This window comes from Oryctolagus cuniculus, chromosome 17 (assembly GCF_964237555.1).
Source record: "Oryctolagus cuniculus chromosome 17, mOryCun1.1, whole genome shotgun sequence".
NCBI lineage: Eukaryota > Metazoa > Chordata > Mammalia > Lagomorpha > Leporidae > Oryctolagus > Oryctolagus cuniculus.
Window position 1 is genome coordinate 41,597,269 of NC_091448.1, and position 25,949 is coordinate 41,623,217.

Consider the following 25,949-nt stretch of genomic DNA (forward strand, 5'->3'; position numbering starts at 1 on the left):
AAGACTACAACCAGAACTCAAGCCTCTCCCTACAACATCTCTCTCCTTAATTCACGACTATCAAGACAGCTCCTGGTGGCCTCGTGTCCACCAGGCACACCCCTGGAATTGAGTTCCTGTTTTGGGTGGCTGTGTGAAGACAAAGGATGCCAAGGCAGAAACAGATGGAGTCCCCAGAGGGTTCTTACCTGTACTCGTGAGAAAGGCTCAATGACCCGGATCAGATTCTGTTCCAGTAAGTTATCATACAACTTGGCCAGGTGTGTGCTGATGATTGGGTCATCACGGAGCTCTGCCCGATAATCTGTCAGGGCCTGTCCAAAGAACCAGGAACAGAAATTTGGCACAGAGAAGGGCTTTTAACGTCATGCTACTCCTAGCTTTCTAAGTAGTCTGCTGGCCCTGGTAACTATATGGTTGAAGGAAGTTCCAAGAGATCTGAGGAGATGAGAGAAAAACCAAGACAGAAAGCAGAAGAAAAGGAATGTCAAGAACTAAAAGACACAGGTAGGAACTGTGGCAAAGTGGGTAAGCTGCCACCTAGGATGCCCACATGTCAGATCAGAGTGCTGGTTTAAGTCCCAGCTATTCTGCTTCAGATCCAGCTTCCTGTTACTGCCTCTGGAAGCAGCAGATGATGGCACCTGACACCCACATGGGAGACCTGGTAGAGTTTCTGGCTCCTGGCTTCAGCTTGGACAGCCCCAGCTGTTGTGGCTATTTGGGGAAAGAACCACTATATGGAAGATCTTAAATTAAAAAACAAAACAAAACTTAAAAGATAGAGCTATTTGGGGCCAGCACTGTGGTGTAGCAGGTAAAACCGCTGCCTGCTGCACTGACATCCCATATGGGCACCAGTTCTAGTCCCGGCTGTTCCTCTTCCAATCCAGCTCTCTGCTGTGGCCTGGGAAAGCAGTGGAGGATGGCCCAAGTCCTTGGGCCTCTGCACCCATGTGGGAGACCCAGAAGAAGCTCCTAGCTCCTGGTTTCAGATCAGCGCAGCTCTGACCATTGCAGCCATCTGGGGAGTGAACCAGCAGATGAAAGACCTCTCTCTCTGTCTCTCTTTCTCTCTCTCTCTGCCTCTGTGTAAATCTGCCTTTCAAATAAAGAAATAAATCTTAATTAAAAAAAAAAAAAAAGAGCTACCCACTTTCAGTCTGAAACCTTTCCATCAACAGTTCAAATCTGTAACCCCATGGTTACAGCTGGGTCAATTTAACTACAAATGTATTTCAGCATGTATTCCAAAGAACATATATGGTCTCCATGAAAAAGAAAAAATTCTGGGGTAAGCAACAGAAAATACTGAATTCTACAAGTAGCTCTTTGAATTTTATGAGGAATATGAGCACAGGATGGCCCTGCACTCATAAGAAAATACAAGACCTTTCCAGTTTTGTTGGCTCTTGATGCTTCCCAAATGTCTCATCATAGAACCTCTTCTCCCAACAGCCACATGGAACAGAAGTGTTTCATCAGATATCCCCAAGTCTGAGACAAAATGCTCTTGACTTATTCGTGTATGTACTTATTTACCATTACTAACTGTCTCAATACCCCAGCCTCACATCGGCTGTGCTGCAAAGGTGTTAAAAGAAACAAGTAAATCATGACAAGTAAGGGGCAAAGGAATTGGAAAGAACCTTCCAAAAAGATGAAGAATGATGGGAACAGTCAGAGCCACATAGTCTAGTCTCCACACTACGTCCTTGCTTCCAGATCTAGTTTTGTTATTATTAATTTGGTCTTTACACTAAGAGGGGAGAAATTCAGAAAAGAATACATAAGCCTCACTCTAAGGTAAGTTGTTCTTCCTTTCTGAAACGTCCCAGACAATGAGCAAAAGGCACAGGAGTCAAAGGAAAATTGGAATAACACCCTGGGGAAGTGTCTAGACTTTCCGTTGTGCACAGAGAAGAAGCAGACCTAGCATGTGCGGAGCAGATGGAACACCTATGACTGCAACACATGCAACAGCTGCAAGTCAGACCCCGTTAGCTGTGTGACTTTGGGCATCCTCCTGAACCCTGGTTCCCTCAACCACACAATGCAGGTAACAGATCTGCCAGGGGAAAGGATGACAGAAAAACCTCTGAAATTGAAAAAGTTCCCATATATAAATTATATATCATTTAGATCACCTTAAGTTTCACCGTATACAAGTGCATAAACATTTTCTGGTTTTGATATTTTACCAGGTGACTCGTACAAGGGATCACTATACTATTTTGCAACTTTGTGTGGAATTCTATTTCCGTTAAGTTTTCTTAAATATACATCCATTCTCCTCCACCCATTCCCTACCAACCCAACACCATGCTCACCTTTTCAAAATCTGCCAGTGATCTGTTCTTGCTAGCCTGAGCCACGCATTTTAATGCTTCTGTCTGAGAATAAAGAGACAAATCGTGAAAGTGATCTATTGTGCACTCACATTCACCCAAAAAGTCTCATGAGCAGTCTGTCGAAGAGCCCTCCCCACCACTGCTCCTTCAGAGGTCTGGGAAGAAAAACTACAAGTGTGGATATCACTGACAACCAGTTTCCTTTTGAAATCTTAAAGACACTAAGAATACTAGGAAATAGGTTTTCCAAAAAGACCCCAATGTAGCATTCTCCACAGTTGACACGCTCAGAGGGGACTGATGAGACAACTGTGGTCTTCCTCCTTCCTCCAGGACTCCCTTATCTCCACACCCACCCCACCTCCCTCCTGCCCTCAGACCTGCCTGCACCTGTGCTTTGTCCAGTCACTCGGAGATGTCTGGGAAAGTACTAGGGCCCACTTTCATTAGGGCCGAGGCGTCAGTATACACAGAATACACACTCACAGGGATGAAACCACAATCGGTGGTTATGGGGAACTTCTCATATAATTATAAAAGGCCAAGCTACCAAGTCTCCACTCCGTAAGAAATCTGCAATGCTCATTTTTTTTTTCTGGGAGACCAGCCTGACTGCTATTTGAAAGCTGTCATCCAAGTATAAAGGACAGAAGGAGCTGCTCTTCTGTCAGACTACATCCTTAAAGAAGGACAGTATGCTTTACCACACAGCGGATTAAATGGTGCACAGCTATCGCAAGGGCGGTCTGCGGTTGACATTTCTAGAACAAATGTTAATGCTACAATGACAAAAGCCTGAACCCAGAACCATATAACTCAAGCACAAAGTCCAGCTCCATTAGCTACCTGACCTTGTACCAGACACTTGACCTATCTGCACTCATCTCCTCAACTCTAATTCTAAAGAGATTAGTGCATCTGTCACTACAATAGTAACAAGTATTTTTCAGGTCAAAACTAGGAGCTGACTTGAAATTTTTACAGATGGAATGCCAATTTCAGGGCTACTTGTAGAGAACAAAGAAATTATGTTGTGGCCGTTCCTCCAAAAATATGGTGAGATAGCCAATTTGCTTGTTTGCAACAATTGCATTTGAAATGCAGAAAGTCTGCTTTCACTGGTGCTAATCAGGCAGAGTACAAACAGGGGATGGCCCACATCTGAGAAATGAGACTTACATAGGTCACAACATACTTGCTCTTTTAAGCCCATTCATACCCACTCAGACATAAGGTATCACAAAAAGGGCTACCAATCACCAAGAGTCTCTTTTTTCATCAAACTCAAATTTTAAAGCATGAGTGAAAAGGTACTGGGGCTGGCACTGTAGCAGAGCTGTGGCGGAGCCGGTGAAACACCAGCCCTGGCTGCTACAGCCATTTGAAGAGTGAACCAGCAGAAGAGCTCTCTCTCTTTCTTCCCCTCCTTTCTCTGTAACTCTGCCTTTCAAGTAGATTAAAATAAATAAATAAATCTTTGGGGGAAAAAAGGTACCGAGCTGAGAAGCACTCAGGTTGGTATCAAAGCCCAGTTTTACGCCAGGCAATCTAACCTCCCTAAAGCACATATGCAGCAGAACTGACCAGGTTCCTGACTCTGGAAATCCAAGATTTCATAGGCTCATGATAGTTAATCTTTTGGTCAAAGTTAATGCAACCTAACTTACTCACTCTACAGTTCAGTTCTGGAAGTCCCTCAAACCACTTGACATCCATAAAAGCACAAAACACTGAATTTCTGGCCCAAGAATTTAACAGCATAAGAAACATACTGAGGGGCTGGTGCCATGATGTGGCAGGTAAAGCCACCGCCAGCAGCACCAACACCCCATATGGGCACCGGTTTGAGTTCTGGCTGCTCCACTTCCGATCCAGCTCCCTGCTAATGCACCTAGGAAAGCATCAGAGGACGCCTCAAGTACTTGGGCCCCTGCACTCACATGGAAGACCTAGAAGCTCCTAGCTTCCAATTGGCCCAGCCCTGCTGGTGTGACCATTTGGGAAGTGAACCAGCAGATGGAAGATCTCACTATCTCTTTGTCTCTCTCTCTCTCTAATTCTGCCCTTCAGATAAATAACTAAATCTTTAAGAAAGAAAAAAAGAAACATACTGAATGTGCTTAAGGGAAGGAAGCAGGCAGGGGGAAGGAGAGAGCAGCATGGAGCCCTGAACAGCACTAGTCTCATCAAACAAGGTGACTGACAACATGCCGGCCTGAGTGAGAAGTGCAGTCAAGGTATTCCCTACCTGCCTCCCTGCATACCGAAGTGCAAGCTTCCCGCTCACCAAAGCCTGGACATCTTCTGGGCTAGAAAAAAAGACATACTCGGTCAATTGCTCCAGGATGTTACGCCTCTAAGCATAGGTTTAGGTGAATTTTCCTTTTTCCAGAATTCTACTGTGAACACTGGGAAGACACTGCCCACGCAAATAATCAGCCCCAACCCTTGAACCCATAGGCCCCTCATTCCAAAAGCTAGGCCTTCTCACTCTGAGCCAAAGCTGAGCACTGAGTAGAAAATCTCCAATGTTAAAAGAAAGTCAAATGGAAACTATTAAAAGCAATACACCCAGCCAGCGCCGCAGCTCACTTGGCTAATCTTCCAACTGCAGCGCCAGCACCCTGGGTTCTAGTCCTGGTTGCTCCTCTTCCAGTCCAGCTCTCTGCTGTGGCCTGGGAAGGCAGTGGAGCATGGCCCAAGTGCTTGGGTCCCTGCACCCACATGGGAGACCAGGAGGAAGCACTCGGCTCCTGGCTTCAGATCGGCACAGCGCTGGCTGTGGCGGCCATTAGGGGAGTGAACCAACGGAAGGAAGACCTTTCTGTCTATCTCTCTCTGTTTCTAACTCTGCCATCAAAAAAAAAAAAAAAGGCAATACACCCAACAGGCAGAACGATAAATCAAACCCCAATATAATAGGTCTTATTAAAACACAACCCCTGTGTAATCCAAAGATGAAAAACAAATCCCAGTATTTCATTTATTCCCAAAAGTGTATGAATAGTCCTGTAAAATTCTTTATAAAAAGATTTGTCATACTCTTTGTTGTTCACGCTTCAAAATTCTCCTTACCTCTTCCCTCCCCATTCTGCCTGGCTGGGTAGCACTGGTCTCCAAGCTATTTCCTGACCCTCTGTCCTCTGTCCTATGCTCAGTATCTATGAGGACAGAACTTGAAGGATGAGGAGACTGGGAAGGGGCCTTCTAAAATCTGTATTCCCAATTCTCAAAGTCCAGCAAACAACACCTCTGATCCTCCCACTCCACCGCAACCCGCCCCAGAGGCTGCAGTTGCTACTGGCCACTCCCAGCCCAGGCCATTTCTGCCATGGCATGGCAGACAGACAGCTGAAGGACCTGAGGCTCTTATATTCCAGAGTTAATGTGCACCTACGTGTTGAGCATGATTTTGCACAGCAACATGTACTTCAGAGATGTGATGGCCTTGGGGCTATCGATGGAGTCATAGCCCTCAAATGCCTCATAGAAGTACGAGTATGCAGTTTTCCAGTCCTTCTCCTCTGCTGCATGGATAATACCTGGGCATTGAAAAGAAACGAGTAAGAACCATACAAAATAATAAAACCATTAAAGATCAGAGCTGGGAGGGGCCTCAGAAATCTACTCCAACCCCATCACCTTATTGATGAGATCAGGAGAGAATGAAAGTATCTGTCCAAAGTCACAGTCAGCTAATGAGAAATGAGATCAGAACCAGGTTTTTCAATTCTCAGGTCAATGTCATATTGCCATAATCCATTCCCGAAAGAGTCAAAGACCCAACTAACTCAGAGAGAATCATAAATACTATACAGTGTCCCATCTTCCTCCTGTGCTTCTCACTACACTATCCTCAGCTCTGTTGTCTTTTGGGGCCACTGTAAAAGGCCATGTTTATCCTCCATGACATAACTTTCACAAGTAGGAAATTGACCTAAACATCCCTAGACAGCCTAAATAACCTATTTTAATAATATCAAGTACTTTAAGATAGCTTTCCAAAGCTTGACATTTTTATACTTAAGCAGTTTGCATGGAGGGGAAGAAAGAGAAACAAGTTTCTTTTCGTTTCACTTCAATATTTGTCAATTTATGGATTCACTTCTGCCTAGATGTAATCAGTGTACAGATCTCATGAACTTAGCTGTACATGGATAAGCAGTATTTCTTTAGGTTGATAAAGCATAGTTCAGCTAACCAATCCATAGTTTGGCTAACAATCCTGTGTAGATTACGGGGGTGGGGAACATCTGGCCTGCAGGCTGTGCAAGGCCAATGAAATCATTTGGTCTGGCCCTGCCAAGGCAACCCATAGGCAGGACTCAAAATTCAGTAAATCTTTAGCAGGTTAATTTTTCCACTGATAATTTTATATGGCCTGTAAATGATGTTTTAACTATCCAGATGGCCATTGGCAGAAAAAAGTTCCCAATCCCGGGTTTAGAAGTTGTGGTTGCTCCCAATGAAATTAACTTTGATTGAACCTGCTATTACTTCCAACCTATGCTATCACTTGGGATAACACAAAAATTAGTTCTTCCAACACAGGCTATACTTCTGTATATCAGCTCTAACTTTGCATCAGGCCCTCATGTAGTCACAGACCACAGCCCCATCCATTTTCTAACCCAGTGCCTCCCAGTATGTTTCACATCAAGTGACACGAAGGAAGTATTTAGCACAACCAAGGTAAAGGATGAAGCTGCTCATGGAAGCAACTGATGTTTCAGCACACCTTCTACCTACCTGTGGCATTCTTGTGGTCATGGCATGCAATGGCAAACTGCTCACCTAGTAATTTACTAATGACATGTGCCAACCCCAGCCCTTTTATCCTGCCCAAAGAACTTCCCACTTTGAGGCTGGAGGAATCAAATCCTTTTTCTACTATTGTTCTTAACTGAAGAGGCTTGGAGGAAAACCTGCCCTTTCCTGCAACCATGGAGGGTTCCTAAAGAACCCAACCTCTTTGCTAAATTTTTAAAGATTTATTTTTTTGAAAGGCAGAGCAACAGAGGGAGATAGAAAGAGAGATGGACAAAGAGAGATACTGATCTTCCATCTACTAGTTTATTCCCTAAATGGCAATAATAGCCAGGTCTGGGCCAGGAAGAAGCCAATAGCCAGGACCTCCATCCTGGTCTCCCACAGGGGTAGCAGGAACCCAAGTACTTGTGCCATCCTCTGCTGCCTTCCAAGGTGCATTAGCAGGAAGCTGGATCAGAAGCAGAATTGCAAGGACTCGAATCGGCACTCAGATATGGGATGTCAGTGTTGCAAGTGGTAGGTTAACCCGCTCTAACACAATACCAGTCCATTAATTTTAATTTTTATATTTTCATTTATCTTCACTTTATTTGAGAGTCAGAGACAGGAGAGAGAGATTTTCCATCTATGGGTTCACCTCACAAATGCCTCCAACATCCAGGGCTAAGCCAGACTGAAGCTAAGAGCCAAGAACTCAATCTAGGTCTCCCATGTAGGTGGCAGGGACCCATATACTTTAAGCCGCCATCTGCTGCCTCCCAGGGTGTATATTAGCAGGAAGATGGATTGGAAATGGAAGGGTCAGGACTGGAAACAAGCATTTTGATATGAGATACAGGCTTCCTAAGCAGCGTCTTAACTGGTAAGCCAAATGTCTACCCCCAAAAATACTATTAGTGATGCCAAACTAAATGAAATACATTCCCATTTCCCCATATCTCTAAATACAGAGCTAGTACAGAATAGGCCAGACCCAAAATATGTATGGTTATTTTTAAAAAAAAGTAAAGTAAGATCCAAAAGCCAGTATACAGCCTTAGCAAACAAGTGAGTAAATATGGACCATGTGAGCACCAGGAGTGTCATGGTCAGCATATGAGGTTTACTTTTAAAAACTAGACTGTTATTCATCCAACACAAACAAGCTGATAGAGCAACAGAGAAAACAAAGGAGTTAATTCATCACTTAGGATACCTGAATCCCATGTCAGAGTAGCTAGGGTCCCAGCTCTGCTCCCAGTCCCAGCTTCCTGCTTAGGCACACTTTAAGAGGCAGCAGGGGACGGCTCAAGTGCTTGAGTCCCCGACACCCATGCAGGAGACCTGGAATGAATTCCTGGCTCCTGACTTCAGCCTGCCCAGCCATGACTGCTGCAGACATTTGGGGAGTGAACCAGTAGATGGGACATCTCTTCTTGTCTGTCTCCCTCTTCCTGTCTTTCAAAATATTAAATAAAAATTTTAAAAATAAAAATAAAAAAAACAAGAATAAGCTCTGAAGGAGCTCACAGTCCGGCTGGAAACAGTCACTAACTAAAGTATTACCAAAATACATACAAAAGAACGTTCCGTTGATAGGGAAGTCCAAAAGCAAAGAAGATACAGAGGGAGGGGACATCTGAGCTGGATCTAGAAGGATGTATAGGGGTTTGCCACAGGGACAAGGTGAAAGGGGAATTCCAGCAGAGAAGACAAGATATACAATGGCACCAAAACAGGAGACAGCATGAAGTATCCAGAGAATCTGATACCAGAGAGGAAAGTAAAAAGGGAAGGATGCCTTCCTTTGAACACCACATTAAAGACAAAGTTTGCCTGGAGACAAGAAGAAATTTTTAACAAAGGAACTGTATGATCAGATTTGTGACTCAGAAAAATGACAGTGAAATCAGTAAGAATGGATGAGACAAAGCACCAAGGTACTAGCGTCTAGACTGTGAAGGACTGACTGCCTCAGGGGCCTGGGTGGTAACTCACAGGAGTGGCCTGTAGAAACAGGAAAATCCACATGATTTGGTAACTGGCTTAACGGATGGAGTGGAAGGAGTCAAAACTGCTCCAAAGACAACAGCTTGAACAACTAAGACAATAATAATACCATTAACTAAGACAGGAAATGCAGAAAGGAAAAGCTAGGCAGGAGAATTGGAAAATAAATTTAGTTTTGATATGTTGACACTGAGATACCTATGGGATATTACATACATACATCCTTTAAGTAGCTGGAAACCTGGATCTAGAGTTTAAGAACGAGGGAAGCTACCAGAAATCAGTATTATGTGGAAGCTAAGCCACGGGAGATGAAACTGGACAGAAAATGAGAACAGGAAGGAAAAAGAACTAAAAAGCAACATGCATGCTTTAGGGTTAGAAGGAAATAGCAACTATGGCCACAAATATTTACGAGGAAAACCAAGAAGACAGTGACAAACAAAACCCTATAATGTTCAACAGGGTTGGATTCCCATAAAAGAAATTTTTTGGTATTTTTTTTAAAGATTTATTTATTTGAAAGTCACGGTCATATAGAGAAGGAGAAAGAGGGAGAAGGATCTTCCATCTGCTGGTTCACTCTCCAAAGGGCCACAGCAGCTGGGCTGGGGCTGAGCCAGGCCAAAGCCAGGAGCCAGGAGCTTCTTCCAGGTCTCCCTCATGGGCAGCAGGGACCTAGGCACTTGGGACATCCTCTGCTGCTTTCCTAGGCCATTAATAGGGAGCAGAGTCAACAGTGAAGTACTCAAGACTTGGACTGGTGCCCATATGTGATGCCAGCATTGTGGGCAGCGATTTTACTCACTATGCTACAATGCCAATCCAAAAATCAGAAATTTTTAGGGAATCTGTTGACTTCTTCCAAGGCGTTAACACAGACACCAAAGTAAGGAAAATTTCAACTTTTTCAAGAATATTAACAGAAAGGGGAAGATAGCAATTGAAAAAGGAGAAGGGGGAGGGCAGTGCTGTGGTGTAGCAGGTAAAGTCGCCACCTAAAGCACCGGGATCTCGTGTGGGCATAGGTTCAAGCCCCAGCCACTCTACTTCTGATCCAGCTCCCTGGTGATGTGGGAGACCCAGATGAAGCTCCTGGCTCCTACCTGGCCCACCCCTGGTTGTTACAGCCATTTAGGGAGTGAACCAGCAAAGGAAAGATATTTCAGTCTCTGCTTTGGCCTCTCCTCTGTACCTTTTTTTTTTTTTTTTAAGATTTTATTTATTTATTTGAGAGGTAGAGTTAGAGACAGTGAGAGGGAGAGACAGAGAGAAAGGTCTTCCTTCTGCTGGTTCACTCCCCCGATGGCCCCAACGGCGGAGCTGCACCAATCCGAACCCAGGAACCAGGTGCCTCTTCCTGGTCTCCCACATGGGTGCAGGGGCCCAAGGACTTGGGCCATCTTCTACTGCTTTCCCAGGTCCTAGCAGACTTGGATTGAAAGTACGGCAGCCAGGACTAGAATCGGCGCCCCTATCGGGTGCCAGTGCCACAGGAGGAGGATTAACCTACTGCACCACGGTGCCAGCCCCTGTGCAAAGGAAGGAAGGAAGGGGATGGCGCAGTGGCTCACTTGGTTAATCCTCTGCCTGCAGTGCCAGCATCCCATATGGGCACCGGGTTCTAGTCCTGGTTGCCCCTCTTCCAGTCCAGCTCTCTGCTGTGGCCCAGGAAGGCAGTGGAGGATGGCCCAAGTGCTTGGGCCCTGCACCCGCATGGGAGACCAGGAGGAAGCAGCTGGCTCTTGGCTTCGGATTGGTGCAGTGCTCCAGCCGTACTGGCCATTTGGGGGGTGAACCAACGGAAGAAAGACCTTTCTCTCTCTCTCGCTCACTGTCTAACTCTGCCTGTCAAATTTAAAAAAAAAAAAAAAAAAAGGAGAAAGGGAAGGGAAGGGGAGGGGAGGGGAGGGGAGGGAAGGAAAGAGGGAGGGAGGGAGGGAGGGAGGGAGGAAGGGAGGGAGGGAGACACGCATTTGGCCTAGCAGTTAAGATATTGATTATGATGCCTGAATCCCACATCAGAGTACCTGGGTTTGAGTCTCAGCTTTGCTTCTGATCTCAGTTTTCTGCCAGTACAGACCGTGGGAAGCAGGGATGATAATGTAAGTAGTTCGTGCCCTGCTACCCACATAGAAATCTGGATTGAGTTCCCAGCTCCCAACTTCAGTCTGATCCAGTCTCAGACACTGAAGGAACTCAATGAGTGAACAAGTAGATAAGACCTCTTTCCCTCTCTCCCCTTCTCTCTCTCTCTCTTGCCTCTCAAATAATTTTTTAAAAAAGGAGAAGGTGCTGTGGTTTTTTTAGCCAGGACAGATCAAAAACTGAGAAGACAACCTCTGGTTTAAAAGAAAGACTAAAGACTTATTATGGAACAAAAAGACAAGTGGAAAATCACTCTTGATGAGGGGTAAAAATGGACAGTGGTATAAATTCTGTAAAGGAACCATCTCTATTGTCTCTCAAAAAAAATAGGATGCAATTCAAATCTTGATTATTTAGGAAGGGAACAGTTAATAGAGTAGTGGCTTAAACAAAGTTGCCAATATTTGGCTTAAGCTGCACAGTTCTATGAGGGGGTACAGTGACTGGCACCACTTTACAGACAGCAAAAGTTAAAGATAAATTAAGGAATTTGCCCAAAGTCACACATCTAGCAACCAAAGAACGAGATGTCAACCTAAGAAAGTCTGATTCTAGAGCACAACACCAATGCAAGCTGGTGGGTTTATCTTTTACCCATGAGACTGAACATCAGCACCCAAACCAATCTTCTGCCTCCAATTCCAACACTCCCTCAACAGCAATGTCTCCTGGGAAAAAAGCTGCTGAATTCAAGAAACAATATCCCACCTGCCAACCCCCGGGCTTAACCCTAACATTGACACACTATACCACAAAGCTACATACTATACTAAGCCCTGATCTAAGGCCCTTTCAAAAAGTCCAACAAGCTTTACAAAGGTCTCCAAGAGTTAACAGAGTTGAGTTAGACCAATCTTGAAGAGAAATGTCAGCATTCTGCATAATGACACAGAGGAAAATTAAGGAAGACGTCTCTAGAGAGTTCAGCTGTACCAGCCAGGCTACCTGGTCATGCACAGATAAACACATTCTTAATCCATGTGAAGTAACTAACAGGAGGCAGACAGCTATGTAGAGGTAACAGGAGGGAGACTAGCTAGTTAGAAAGGTAGCCTCTAATCCTTTAAGGATTAAAGTGTTGATTTGGCTTAAACCAAATCAGCCCACTGGATTCCAGACCCAAGCCTCATTCCTTGCAGCTGAAAGATGAGCTCGAAGAAAACACATCCCAGAAGTAGCTCCAAGTTACCTGACTGCATGTCCAAGGTGGCCTGCAGTTTAGGAGGGCAATAGATGGCATTTGCTGTGGTTCGAGCAGAGGTTAAGGCAGCTCGGGCTTTCGGCAGATTGCTCAGGGCGTGGTATGTTTTGCTTTCTAAAAGTTGTACTTCCACCAAAAGGGCTTTATCATCCATCTTTTTTAATTCCCGAAGCAGTTGAGAACCTAGAGAAGGAAAGGAGATAGAGATATCTCTTTGTTAGCCATAATCTTAATACCATAACACTTATAAAATCTCACTTTCCCATTCTCATAACTCTCAGGATAAAAAAAAAAAACCTGCCTGAGGGGCCGCCATCACGACATAGCGGGTAAGCCGCCAGCTGTGACGTCGGCATCCCAAATGAGCACCAGTTTGAATCCTACCTGCTCCACTTCTGATTCAGCTCCCTGTTAATGTGCCTCAGAAAGCAGCTGAAGATGGTCTAAGTCTTTGGGTCCCTGCACATACGTGGGAGACCCAGAAGAAGCTCCTGGCTTCAGCCTGGCCCAGCCCTAGCTGTTGCAGCCATTTGGGGAGTGAACCAGTGGATGAAAGATCTCTCTCTCTCTGTCTCTGTCTCTGTAAATGTGCCTTCCAAATAAATAAAAATAAATCTTTAAAAAAAAAAAAAGGTTAACATCTACTTCAAGCCGGCGCCGCCGTAGCTCAATAGCTAATCCTCTACCTGCGGCGCCGGCACACCGGGTTCTAGTCCCAGTCGGGGCGCTGGATTCTGTCCCGGTTGCTCCCCTTCCAGTCCAGCTCTCTGCTATGGCCCGGGAGTGCAGTGGAGGATGGCCCAAGTCCTTGGGCCCTGCACCCACATGGGAGACCAGGAGAAGCACCTGGCTCCTGGCTTCGGATCAGCGCGGTGCACCAGCCGCAGCAGCCATTGAGGGTAAACCAACGGAAAAGGAAGACCTTTTTCTCTGTCTCTCTCTCTCTCCTGTCCACTCTGCCTTTCAAAAAAAAAAAAAAAAAATCTACTTCAAAGGACATCATCAAAAAAAGTGAAAAAACAATCGACAGAATGGGAAAAAAATTGCAAATCATGAATCTGGTAAGGGACCTGTATTCAGAATAAAAAACAAAAACAGAAAGAACATAACTAAAAACTAAGTAAAGGGGGCCAGCACTGTGGTGTGGCAGGTAAAGCCACCACCCGTGGTGCCAGCATCACATATGGGTGCTGGTTTGAGACCCGGCTGCTCCACTTCTGATCCAGCTCTCTGCTATAGCCTGGGAAAGCAGTAGAAGATGGCCAAAGTCCTCAGGTCCCTGCACCCATGTGAGGGACCTGGAAGAAGTTCCTGGCTCCTGGCTCTGGATTGACCCAGCTCCAGCCACTGCAGCCATTTGGGAAATAAACCAGCAGATGGAAGATCTCTCTCTCTCTCTCTCTCTCTCTGTGCCTCTGCCTCTCTCTAATTCTGCTTTTCAAATAAATGAATAAATCTTAAAAAAAAAAAAAAGTAAAGTATGTAAATAGATATTTCTCCAAAGATGTACAAATGACCAAGAAACACTTGAAAATAATCAATATCACTTGCATTAGGGAAATGCAAATCAAAATCATAATGAAATACTACATGGCCAGCGCCACGGCTCAATAGGCTAATCCTCCGCCTGCGGCGCCAGCACACCAGGTTTTAATCCCGGTCAGGACGCCGGATTCTGTCCCAGTCGCTCCTCTTCCTGTCCAGCTCTCTGCTATGGCCCGGGAGTGCAGTGGAGGATGGCCCAAGTCCTTGGGCCCTGCGCCCACATGGGAGACCAGGAGAAGCTCCTGGCTCCTGGCTTTGGATCAGCGCAGCACACCAGCCGCAGCGGCCATTGTGGGCTGAACCAACGGAGAAAGAAGACCTTTCTCTCTCTCTATCTCTCTCTCTCTCACTGTCCACTCTGCCTGTCAAAAAAAAAAAAAAAAAAAAAAAAAGAAAAAGAAAAAAGAAATGCTACTGCATACACATCAGGATAGCTGGAAGAAAAAACAGATGATATTAGGCGTTGGTAAAGATGCAAAGAAACTACAGTCATTCATACATGGCTGCAACTCAAATGGTGCAGCCAGTTTAGAAAACAGTATGGCAGCTCCTTAAAAAGCTAAATGGTAATGTGGCAAAGTAGGTTAAGCATCTGCCTGTGACACTGGCATCCCATATGGGTGCTGGTTCAAGTCCCAGCTGCTCCACTTCCAATCCAGCTCCCTGCTGATGTCCTGGAAAAGCAGCAGAAGATGGCCCAAGTGCTTGGGCCCCTGCACCTGCATGGGAGATGCATAATAAGCTCCTGGCTCCTGAATTCAGATCAGCCCAGCTCCTGCTGTTATGGCCATTTGAGGAGTAAACCAGCAGATGGAAGACTTTTCTCTCTGTCTCTCCATCTCTCTGTAATTCTGCCTCTGAAGTAATAAATCAATCTTAAAAAAAAAAAAAAAACTGAACAGTTACTATATGATCCACCAATTCTACCCTAGGTATATACCCAACAGGAAAACATGTCCACATAAAGCCTCTTCATATCAGTATTTCAAATTCCAAAAAGTAGAAACAATCCAAATGTCCATCAACTGATGATGGATAAACGTGATAAATCCATACAGTGGACTCTTAATTCAGCAATAAAAAGAAATGAAGTACTGACACATGCTACAACATAAACATGGAACATATTAATATTACAGTCCGTGAAAGAAGTCATTCGCAGAAGACTACATACTGCATAATCTCACGTATATGAAATGTCCAAAGTAAGCAAACCTACAGAAACAGGAAATACATTAGGGAAGCCTCGGGCTGGGGCATGGAGAACTAATGGAAAATGACTACACACAGGGTTTCTTTCTGGGCTGATAAAATGCTCTGAAATTAGTGGTGATGACTGCTAACTTAGTGAACATGTCAAAACCACTAAATTGTACAGTTTAAAAGGGTGAATTTTAGTTTGTGAAATATCTCAATGAAGCTGGAGTTTTTGTAATGTTACTATTTGCTGCTGTTGTTTTTAAAGATTTATTTATTTATCTGAAAGCCAGTGTCAGAGAGAGAGAAAGAATCTTCCATCTACTGGATCACTTCCCAAATGGCTGCAACAGCCAGAGCCAAAGCCAGGAGGAAGGAACTCCATCCAGATTTCCAACATGGGTGGCAGTGGCCCACGTACTTAGGCCATATTCCACTGTTTTTCTGAAGCTATTTAAATGCTACTATTTGTTTAAACCACATAAAATTGCCAGTTTTGCAAGAAAAAAATTATATACAGGCAATTTTTTCAATTTAAAAGACCATAAAAGTCATGAAGTCTTCCTGTCTACAGAAAATATTCCAGATCTACTTATAAATAAAAAGGAGCAAGGGAAAGTTTCATTGTGTTTAAAGGACACACATGGGGGCCGGTGTTGTGGTGTTGTTGCCTGTGACAACAAGATCCCATGTAGACACCAGTTCATATCCCAGCTGCTCCACTTCCAATCCAGCCCCTTGCTAATGGTCTAGGAAAAGCAGCAGAAGATGGCCAAGTGCTTGGGCCCTGCTACCTACATAGGAGTCCTGGATGAAGCTCCTGGCTTCAGCAAGGTCCAGCACTGGTCACTGCAGCCATCTGGGGAGTGAACCAGTGGATAGAAGATCTCCCTCTTTGTCTGTACCTCTGACTTTCAAACAAATAAATATCTTAAAAAATTTAAAATTAAATAAAGGCCACACAGGGGAAAGCCTTAAGTTGGCCCAATCCAGCTTCTACATATGTTTAGACCCAATTAATTTCTTGATCTTAAAAGTAGATTTTAAATTAATTATAAACATGTAATAAGTGTGACATGTTTAAACATGTGCCATTTTAAAACGAAAATCTGAAATGTAAAAGGGGTCAAACACAAAACATATATACACATTGAAAACCGTCTCAACTATTAAAATGGAAAGATTTTACTGCTCTAAATTCAAGAAACTTAAACACTAAGTTTAAGTTCTCTAAATCTCTAGCCACTTTCTCAGAACTTCAAAACAGTATATGGTATGATAGAGTAAATTTAGGCTACTTTAAATTCTTCTTAGAGCAGGTGAAATATGTTATTAATAGGCAATTATTAAGAACAGTCAGAATTAGAAAAAATTCATTTAGATAGCTAAAATGGCTCATCAATTTCTACCAGTTTACTTACCCAAATGCAATGCTTCCTGGTACCTCTTGGTATCAAAGTACAAAGACACTAGTCTTGCCTAGGAAAGAAAAAAGGCATTGATTCAAGGGAAGGGCATAAAAAAAAGCCACAGAAAGAAATCAAAGATTGACAGTCACAGAAGTCCTGATGATAACATCAAATTCAGCATGACAAATCATCTTGTCCACAATACTGTCTCCTGTTAAGGCCAGTGCCAACTAATTTTACCATGTTGTTGTTTACTTCCCTGAACCAAGTTTCGGGTCTGTATTAAAACTTCAACCAGGGAGTAGGACCATCATCAATAATCTTTAGGTGACTGGGTAACACAAGTGCTGAAAACACTTTTGACTGGGATGGCATTACCTAACCTAGTACCTAGAAACCTACAATCAGTTTTAATGTTTACACATACCTCTAAAGCTTGGCGTAAGAAAGTTCTTTTCTCTGATTTGGCCCATTCAATGCACTCTAAACAAAGTTCGACCTGCAACAAGTAAGACAGTACATGCAACGTTATGTCTTCACATTCTTCCTACAAACCATGCTTTGGAGAACAGCTTTAATTTCTTCTTTACATATTCTATTTAGTGTCTAAAGAAATTAAATGTAAGATAAAAAGCAACTGATTTATAACTACTGTTTTTGTAGGATAGTATTCTACACTAGCTCCTGCAGTAAACCATTAGGTATCTTTGACATGGTAGCTCTGAAAAAACACAAAGTACTACAGACCTTATTTAACTTCTGTTACTTTAAGCTTTGTATTGTGGTCACTAATCAGAGCATAATACAAAAGGAAATGAAATGAGAAACCCTGCTTTCCAGAGAACTGCTTCATCCAAGTTTTTATGTAAATAAATCCCAAATTCTCTTAAGAGATGTTGTAATGTTTTAGTTTTAAAGTGCATAATTCAGACTGCTAAGAGTTTTTTGTCTCGAAATACCAAATTCAAGCTCAAAAAATAAACTGGCAGATGAATAGTACACAGCATATGGATGATTCACCAGTAAGAGGTTCAGTGAAATCTTTACAACTCCTCATTAGAGCTGCTTGGTGGCTACTTAATCTCCAATCCTAAACTCAATAAAAGTTTTAATAAAAATAAAGATAGAATCAAAAATTAAACTAAAAAGCAAGCCAATTGGGGCTGGTGCTATGGTGTACAAGGTTTAAAGTCCTGGCCTGCAGCACCAGCATCCCATATGGGTGCTGGTTTAAGTCCCAGCTGCTCCACTTCTGATCCAGTTCCCTGCTAACATGCCTGCGAATGTAGCCAAGGATGGTCCAAGTCCTTTGGCCCCTACACCCATGTGGGAGACTTGGAAGAAGCCCCCAGCACCTCACTTTGGATCGGCTCAACCCCAGCTGTTGCGGCCATCTGGGGAGTGAACCAGTGGATAGAAGACTTCTCTCTCTACCTCTCTCTGTAACTTTTTCAAATAAATAATTTTTTTTAAAAATCAAGTCAACTGCAATTTCAAAGTTTTGGGTTATGTTTAAGAAGCCAAACTCAAAGTAAGATCTCTGCTCATGTTAGAAACTGAAGAATATTCACTAAATAATTTTTCTTTTATTTATTTGAAAGGCAGAGCAACACACATACACAGAGGGAGGGAAGGAGGGAAAGAGAGAGGAGAGAAAATAGGGAGAGGAGAGGAAGAGAGGGGAGGGGAGGGGAGAAGACGGAAGGAGACGAGGGAGAAAAGAAACAGAAGAGGAGCACGATCTTCTATCCACTGATTCACCCACCCACTCCCCCATCCCACCCCCATGCCAAATGCCCACAACAGCCAGGGATGGGCAAGATGGAAGCCAGAAGCACAGAACTCCATCTGGGTCTCCCACATGTGTGGCAGGAACTCAAATACTTGAGCCATCATCTGCTGCCTCCCAGGATGCACATTAGCAGGAAGTTGGATATGGAGTTAGCCAGGACTCCAACCAGGCACTCTGATATGACCAACCACACCACAATACTCACCTCTATTTCCTTCTTTATTTATTATTTATTCATTCATTCATTTATTCATTCAGAAGCAAAGAGACAGAGCAAGCTACCATTTCCTGGTCCATTTTCCAAATACCTGCAACAGGTGGGGCTAAGCCAGCGCCAGGGCCAGGCCAAGAGCAGGAAACTCAATCCAGGTCTGACACATGGGTGGCAAGAACCTATTTATTTGAGCCATCATCACTGCCCTCCAGAGTCTGCATTAGCAAGAAGCTGTAGTGAGGAGCCAGAGCCAGCATCAAACCCAGGCACTCCAAATGCAGGATGCAAGCATCTTCACTGCTAGGCTGAACACTGGGCTCCCTCAATGAACTATTTTTACAAAGAATATTTAAGTCATTAGCTCTCTGTGACTTGGGAGCACAGAAGGGGAGCTAAGAAATGCCTATCAGAGATTGGCATTCTGTTACACTGGGTTAAGTTGCAACTTGTAAAACAGGTATCTCATACCAGAATGCCAGTTCAAGTCCTGGCTCCTTAGCTTCCAATCCAGTGCCCTGCAATGTGCCTGAGAGGCAGCAGAAGATGGCCCAAGTGCTTGGGCCCCTGCACCCATGAAGGAAACGCAGAAGCTCCTAGCTCCTGGCTTCGGATGGGCCCAGCTCTGGTCATTACAGTCATTTGAGGAGTAAACCAAGGGATGGAAGATTTCTCTCTGTGTCTCCCTCCCTCCCTCTAACTCTTTCATAAATCTTTAAAAAGATAAAATAAATTAACAAAATGATCAGAGGCCTACTTACTAAGATATCTCTGTCAATGGTAACAGGACAGATTGAGGCTTTTGCAGTAGTTCAAATAGCAAATAATTAAGAACCAAGCTAGCTGCTAGTTGTAAAGAGGGAACAAAGAGAAAAGAGGTGGAGAAGCAGACATCAAAAAAGATGAACAGGACTTAACTAATAGTTGGATATCAAAGTTGGCCATGCTGAATATGACATACAGATGAAGCAATCTAGATGAGTCATATTTGTTCCAAAACAAGCAAATAACCTATAATCTACAAAAATTACCAAAAGAAGTTCTTCTTAGTATATATAGTAAGACTCTAGCTCATGATAAAAGATAAATTGCTAATCAAAAAAAAAAAAAAAAGCAGTCTTTACTTCACACTAACACACTAATAAAAATATTTTTTCCGTACAAAAAGTTTCTAGTAGGAGCTAGTGTTGTAGCACAGTGGGTTAAAACATGGTCTGCAATGCCACCATCCTGGATGTGCGCAGGTTCAAGTCTTGGTTGTTCTACTTCCAATCGAACTCCTTGCTAATGCAGCTGGGAAGGTAGCAGATGACAGCCCAAATACTTGAGTTCTAGCCATCCACGTGGGAGACCTAGATGAAGTTCTTGGCTCCTGGCTCCCAATGGGCTGCAGAGATCACTCTTTCTCTCATTCTCCTATTTTTCTCTCTGTAACTCTTTCAAATGATCTTTATTAAAGAAAGTTACCAGTAACATTACTTTCAAACAAACATTTAATGGTCAGCCAACTTTAAAGTACCCAATTTAGGGGACAGTGCAATGGCTCGGCAGGTAAAGACCTGGCCTACAGCGCCAGCATCACACATGGACACCAGTTCAAGTGCCGGCTGCTCCACTTCACATCCAACTCCCTGCTAATGCACCAGGGAGAGCAGCAGCAGATGACCCAAGTACTTGGGCCTCTGAACCCATGTGGGAGACCTAGAAGAAGCTCCTGGTTCCTGGCTTCAACTTGTGTCAATCCTGGCTGTTGCAGCCATTTCAGGGAGTAAACCAAGCAGATGGAAGACCTCTCTCCCTCTCTCTCTGTCTCTCCTTCTCTCTGTAACTCTGCCTTTCAAATATATAATCTTTAAAATAAATAAATAAGTAACCTATTTAAACTAAATAGGATTCACATTCATGAGAAAAAAACACATTTTTTATTTTAAAAAGTTTATTTATTTGAAAGGCAGAGAGAAAAAGATACAGAAACAGACAGGAAGTTCCCATCCACTGGCTCACTTCTTAAATGCCTGCAACAGCTGGGACTGACCAGTGCAAACCTAGCAGACTAGAACTCAATTCAGGACTCCTCCATGGGTGGCAGGAACCCAAGTACCTGACTCATCACCTGCTGCTTCCCAGGGTGCACATTAGTAGGAAGCTGCAATCAGCAGAGCCAGAACTCAAACTCATGCATTTCAGTGTGGGATGTAAGTGTCTCAAGAGGGTTCTTAACCACTAGCCAAATCCTGCCCCAAAAAGTACAATTTTTTTTTTTTTTTTAACAGGCAGAGTGGACAGTGAGAGAGAGACAGACAGAGAGAAAGGTCTTCCTTTTCTGTTGGTTCACCCTCTAGTGCCCACTGCGGCCGGTGCACTGCGGCTGGCGCACCGCGCTGATCTGAAGTCAGGAGCCAGGTGCTTCTCCTGGTCTCCCATTGAGTACAGGGCCCAAGCACCTGGGCCATCCTCCACTGCACTCCCGGGCCATAGCAGAGAGCTGGCCTGGAAGAGGGGCAACCGGGAAAGAATCTGGTGCCCCGACCGGGACTAGAACCCGGTGTGCCGGTGCCACAGGCGGAGGATTAGCCTATTGAGCCACGGTGCTGGCCAAAAGTACAATCTTAAAAAAGTAGGGTTGGTTAAAAGTTAGGGTTAGTTAAGACAAGTATCTAATAAAAATAATTTTCTTTTATTCATAAAAATAATTCTAGGAGCCAGTGCTGTGGCATAGTGAGTAAACCCACCTGCAGTGCCACCATCCCACATGGGTGCTGGTTCAAGTCCCGGCTGTTCCACTTCCAATACAGTTCACTGCTAATGTGCCTGGGAAGGCAGTGGAGGATGGCCCAAGTCCTTGAGTCTCTGCATTCACATGGAAGACCTGGATGATGCTCCTGGCTCCTGGTTTCGGCCTGGCCCAGCCCTGACCACTGCAGCCATTTGGGGAGTGAGCCAACAGATAGAGGGGCTCCCTCCCTCCCTCCCTCCCTCTCTCTCTCTCTCTCTCTCTCTCTCTCTCTCTGCCTCTGCTTCTCCTTCTCTGTAACTCTTTCAAAAAATAAATAAATCTTTTTAAAAAATAAAATAATTATAGGGGTCCAACACTGTGGCATAGTGGGTAAAGTTGCCACCTGCAGTGCTGGATCCCATATGGGTACCAGTTCAAGTTCCTGCTGCTCCACCTCCTATCTGGCTCCCTGCTGATGCATCTGGGAAAGCAGTGGAAGATGGCCCAAGTGCTTAGGTCCCTGTACTGACATGGGAGACCTGGAAGAAGTTCCTAGCTCCTGACTTCAGACCTGCCCAGCTCCTGCCGTTGTGGCCATCTGGGGAATGAACCAACAGATAGAAGATCTCTGCCCCTTCCTCTCTCACTCTCTCTATAACTCTGCCTTTCAAATAAATAAATGTATCTATATAAAAAATTTCTAACACTTTGGTCCAATAGGCAAGCATCTAAATATTACTTGTTTTTTGATCTATCATCATAAAACATAGCCTGCCAGAAACAGATGAATTTGAAAACTCTATAAAAGAAGTCAAAAAAGGGGCCGGTGCTGTGGCTTAGCCGGTAAAGCTGCCACCTGGAGTGCCAGCATCCCATATGGGCACTGGTTCGAGACCCGGCTGCTCCACTTCCACTCCAGCTCTCTGCTATGGCCTGGGAAAGTAGTAAAGGATGGCCCCAGTCCTTGAGCCCTCGCATCCACATGGGAGACCCAGAAGAAGTACTGGGTTCGGATAGGCACAGCTCCAGCCATTGCAGCCAATCAAGGAGTGAACCAGCAGATGGAAGACTGACACCTCCCTCCCTCCCTCCCTCCCTCCCTCTCTCTCTTTCCTTCTCTGTGTGTGTAACTCTTTCAAATAAATAAATAAATCTTTTTTAAAAAGAAGTCAGTTATGGTACTTTAAAGCAGGTCTCAACGAATCACTAAGACAAAAAGAAAACAAAAACAGTTTTTACAAAAGACATGACTTCAAAGTAGAACTTTTGTGTTGTGGGTTTTTTTTACTATTCCTCACCATTTGCTCAATATGCTACTATGGCCTTTCAAATCTTTCAACTGTATACCTACATAGGCTACAGCAAACAATCAGACCCATAATCAACTAGCAATTCCTTAATATTTCCTGACATTTTATATATTTATTGCCTGCCTTCCTCAACACATAAAAACACATAAAGCTTATAAGAAGAGTGACTGTCTTTTTTTTTTTTTTTTTGGACAGGCAGAGTTAGACAGTGAGAGAGAGAAAGACAGAAAGGTCTTCCTTCCATTGGTTCTCCCCCAAATGGCCACTACAGCCAGCACGCTGCACTGATCCAAAGCCAGGAGCCAGGTGCTTCCTCCTGGTGTCCCATGCGGGTGCAGGGCCCAAGAACTTGGGCCATCCTCTACTGCCTTCCCGGGCCACAGCAGAGAGCTGGACTGGAAGAGGAGCTACCGGGACAGAACCAGCACCCCAACTGGGACTAGAACCCTTCTTGAATCTACCACTTTTTACAGAATGACTTTTAAGATTATTTATTTATTTAAAAGACAGAGTTACAGAGAGGAAGAGAGAGAAACATAGAAAGAGACAGAGAGGGGGCCAGCGCTGTGGCATATCTGGGAAAGCCACAGCCTGCAGTGTCGGCATCCCATATGGACACCGGTTTGAGTCCTGGCTGTTCCACTTCTGATCCAGCTCTCTGTCATGGTCTGGGAAAGCAGAGGAAAATGCCCAAGTCCTTGGGACCCTGTGGGAGACCCGGAAGAAGCTTCTGGCTTTGGATCGGCGCCGCTCCAGCCATTGCAGCCAATTGGGGAGTGAACCAGTGGATGGAAGACCTCTCTCTCTGCCTCTCCTTCTCTCTCTGTGTAACTCTTTCAAATAAAAATGCATCTTTTTTAAAAAAAATTTAAAAATACATCAAAAAAAAAAAAAAAAGAGAGAGAGAAACAGAGAGATCTTCTATACACTGGTTTACCCTGAGATGGCCACAACAGCTAGAGTTGGGCCAAGCCAAAGCAGGATCTTCATTTGGGTCTCCCACATGGATGCATGGGCCCAAGCATTTGGTCCATATTCCTCTGCTTTCCTAGGCAAATCAGCAGGCAGCTGGATTGGAAGGGGGGCAACCAGGACTCGACTGGAACCTAATGGACTGCTGGCCTTACAGGTGGCAGCTTAACCCATTAGGCCACAACACCAGCTCCCAGAAAAAGTTTTAATTTTGGTATGTGTCTTGTCCTGAGTTGCAGAAAATACAGCTATGTCTGAAATGGCTGGAAGAAGTTCCGTGATTCCAGAGTGGCACTCTTCAGTACAGTTCAAGGTCTGCTCTGATCTCAGAGTCACCTACAAGAACATCAAAGTCACGTGTACCAATGTAAGACACAAATAAGTAGATGCTCACCCCCAACAGAGGCATATATGCAGTACAAAACGTGCCAAGAAAGGGTGCCACAAGACTTAATTAGTGCTTAGAAGAAGCTCTGTGACACAAGATGAAAGGTACCGCATACATAGAAAACATTACAAAGGTGTGGCAATACAATACCTCAAAGACAAGAATCAGTTTGTGACCCTGATGTAATGAGGATTCCAGGGACCACTGACAATCTCCACTTACAAAGCAAAGCATGGAACAGACCCAAAGTATCAAATGCCCTGTAACAAAGAGAAACTGACTTGATAAGACCTGAGCTGTGCCTTCTACACAGCTCCACAATGAAGCATGCATTTCTTTCACTGAAGCAGGCTTTTGTGCATATTGTCTACTTTCTGTCATCAACATAGCTTACCTCCTGCCCTGTAGCTGCTTCCATATCAAGAAACAGATCAAGAAGAGATCGGACCAGACGAGCTGCTTTAGCCTTGCTAATGGAATTCAAGAAGGGTCGAACATACTTCAGGAGTCCTCCAAGCTCTGTGTAGAAGGCAATTCAGGAGAAAAAAAAAAGTGAATGCCATTAAACAGTAATACAAGATCATAAAAATCAGTACTTGTATCACTGGAACCAGTCTAAATGACACTTACTAGGAGTTTAAAGCATTCCCATCAGGTATTAGCATTATGAAAATAAGCTATCACATATCAAATTTGCATTGTAGTCCCTTCCCAGTCACTAAATTATTTTGAAGCCCAAGTAAAGCTCATGCTTATGCCTCACTTACCCATATTAATGAAAGATAAATAGCAAAAAATATTCATACTCTCAAAGAGCAGTTTTCTAGAACATGAAATCCTCTGTGCCTCTTGTCCATCTTGAACAAAACCACTGATAAAAATCTGATCAGGTTACAGGAGTCATTTTTATTTAATCTATTTTTAAAGATGGCTACAAGAACCGGAGCTGGGCCAATCCAAAGACAGGAACCAGGAGCTTCTTCCGGGTCTCCCACAGGGGTGCAGGGGTCCAAGGACTTGGACCATCTTCCGTTGCTTTCCCATGTACATTTGCAGGGAGCTGGATCAGAAGTGGAGCAGCCAAGACTCAAACCAGCACCCATACGGGATGCCAGCATTGCAAGTGTTACACACAGGCACTGAGCAGTTCCCTTTAAACAAGTTTTCAATTCTAAGTTCCCTTCCTCCCTTCCTGAAGTATTCTACAATTTAGCCTTTCAGCAGTATCACCCTCCTGACACTCTTCTTTATTATTTATGTGTTTTGTTTTGTTTTGTTTTGTTTTTGACAGGCAGAGTGGACAGTGAGAGAGAGAGAGACAGAGAGAAAGGTCTTCCTTTTCTGTTGGTTCACCCTCCAATGGCCGCCGCGGCCGGCGCGCTGCGGCCGGCACACCGCGCTGATCCGATGGCAGGAGCCAGGAGCCAGGTGCTTTTCCTGGTCTCCCATGGGGTGCAGGGCCCAAGCACCTGGGCCATCCTCCACTGCACTCCCTGGCCACAGCAGAGAGCTGGCCTGGAAGAGGGGCAACCGGGACAGAATCCGGCGCCCCGACCGGGACTAGAACCCGGTGTGCCGGCGCCGCTAGGCAGAGGATTAGCCTAGTGAGCCGCGGCGCCGGCCCGTTTTTTTTTTTTTTTTTTTTTTTTTACAGGCAGAATGGACAGTGAGAGAGCGAGACAGAGAAAAAGGTCTTCCTTTTCCGTTGGTTCACTCCCCAGTGGCCACTGTGGCCAGCACGCTGCGGCCGGCGCACCGTGCTGATCTGAAGCCTGGAGCCAGGTGCTTCTCCTGGTCTCCGATGTGGGTGCAAGGCCCAAGGACTTGGGCCATCCTTCACTGCACTCCCGGGCCACAGCAGAGAGCTGGACAGGAAGAGGAGCGACCAGACAGAATCTGGCACCCTGACCGGGACAAGAACCCAGTGTGCCAGTGCTGTAGGCAGAGGAT

The 25,949-nt window shown here is 44.5% G+C and overlaps 1 protein-coding gene across 1 annotated transcript in view; it reads right to left on the reverse strand.

The window, feature by feature from the left end:
- The window catches only part of PSMD11 (proteasome 26S subunit, non-ATPase 11), a 45,233-nt gene that overhangs the window by 1,741 nt on the left and 17,543 nt on the right, over positions 1-25,949 (reverse strand). Inside the window, exons 3-10 of the mRNA XM_008271067.4 lie at positions 24,394-24,518; positions 17,038-17,109; positions 16,623-16,680; positions 12,448-12,642; positions 5,749-5,893; positions 4,600-4,660; positions 2,331-2,393; positions 189-314 (exon numbers count right to left, since the gene is read on the reverse strand). Of these exons, the coding sequence (XP_008269289.1) occupies positions 189-314; positions 2,331-2,393; positions 4,600-4,660; positions 5,749-5,893; positions 12,448-12,642; positions 16,623-16,680; positions 17,038-17,109; positions 24,394-24,518 (845 nt within the window). The remainder of the gene's footprint in view (positions 1-188; positions 315-2,330; positions 2,394-4,599; positions 4,661-5,748; positions 5,894-12,447; positions 12,643-16,622; positions 16,681-17,037; positions 17,110-24,393; positions 24,519-25,949) is intronic.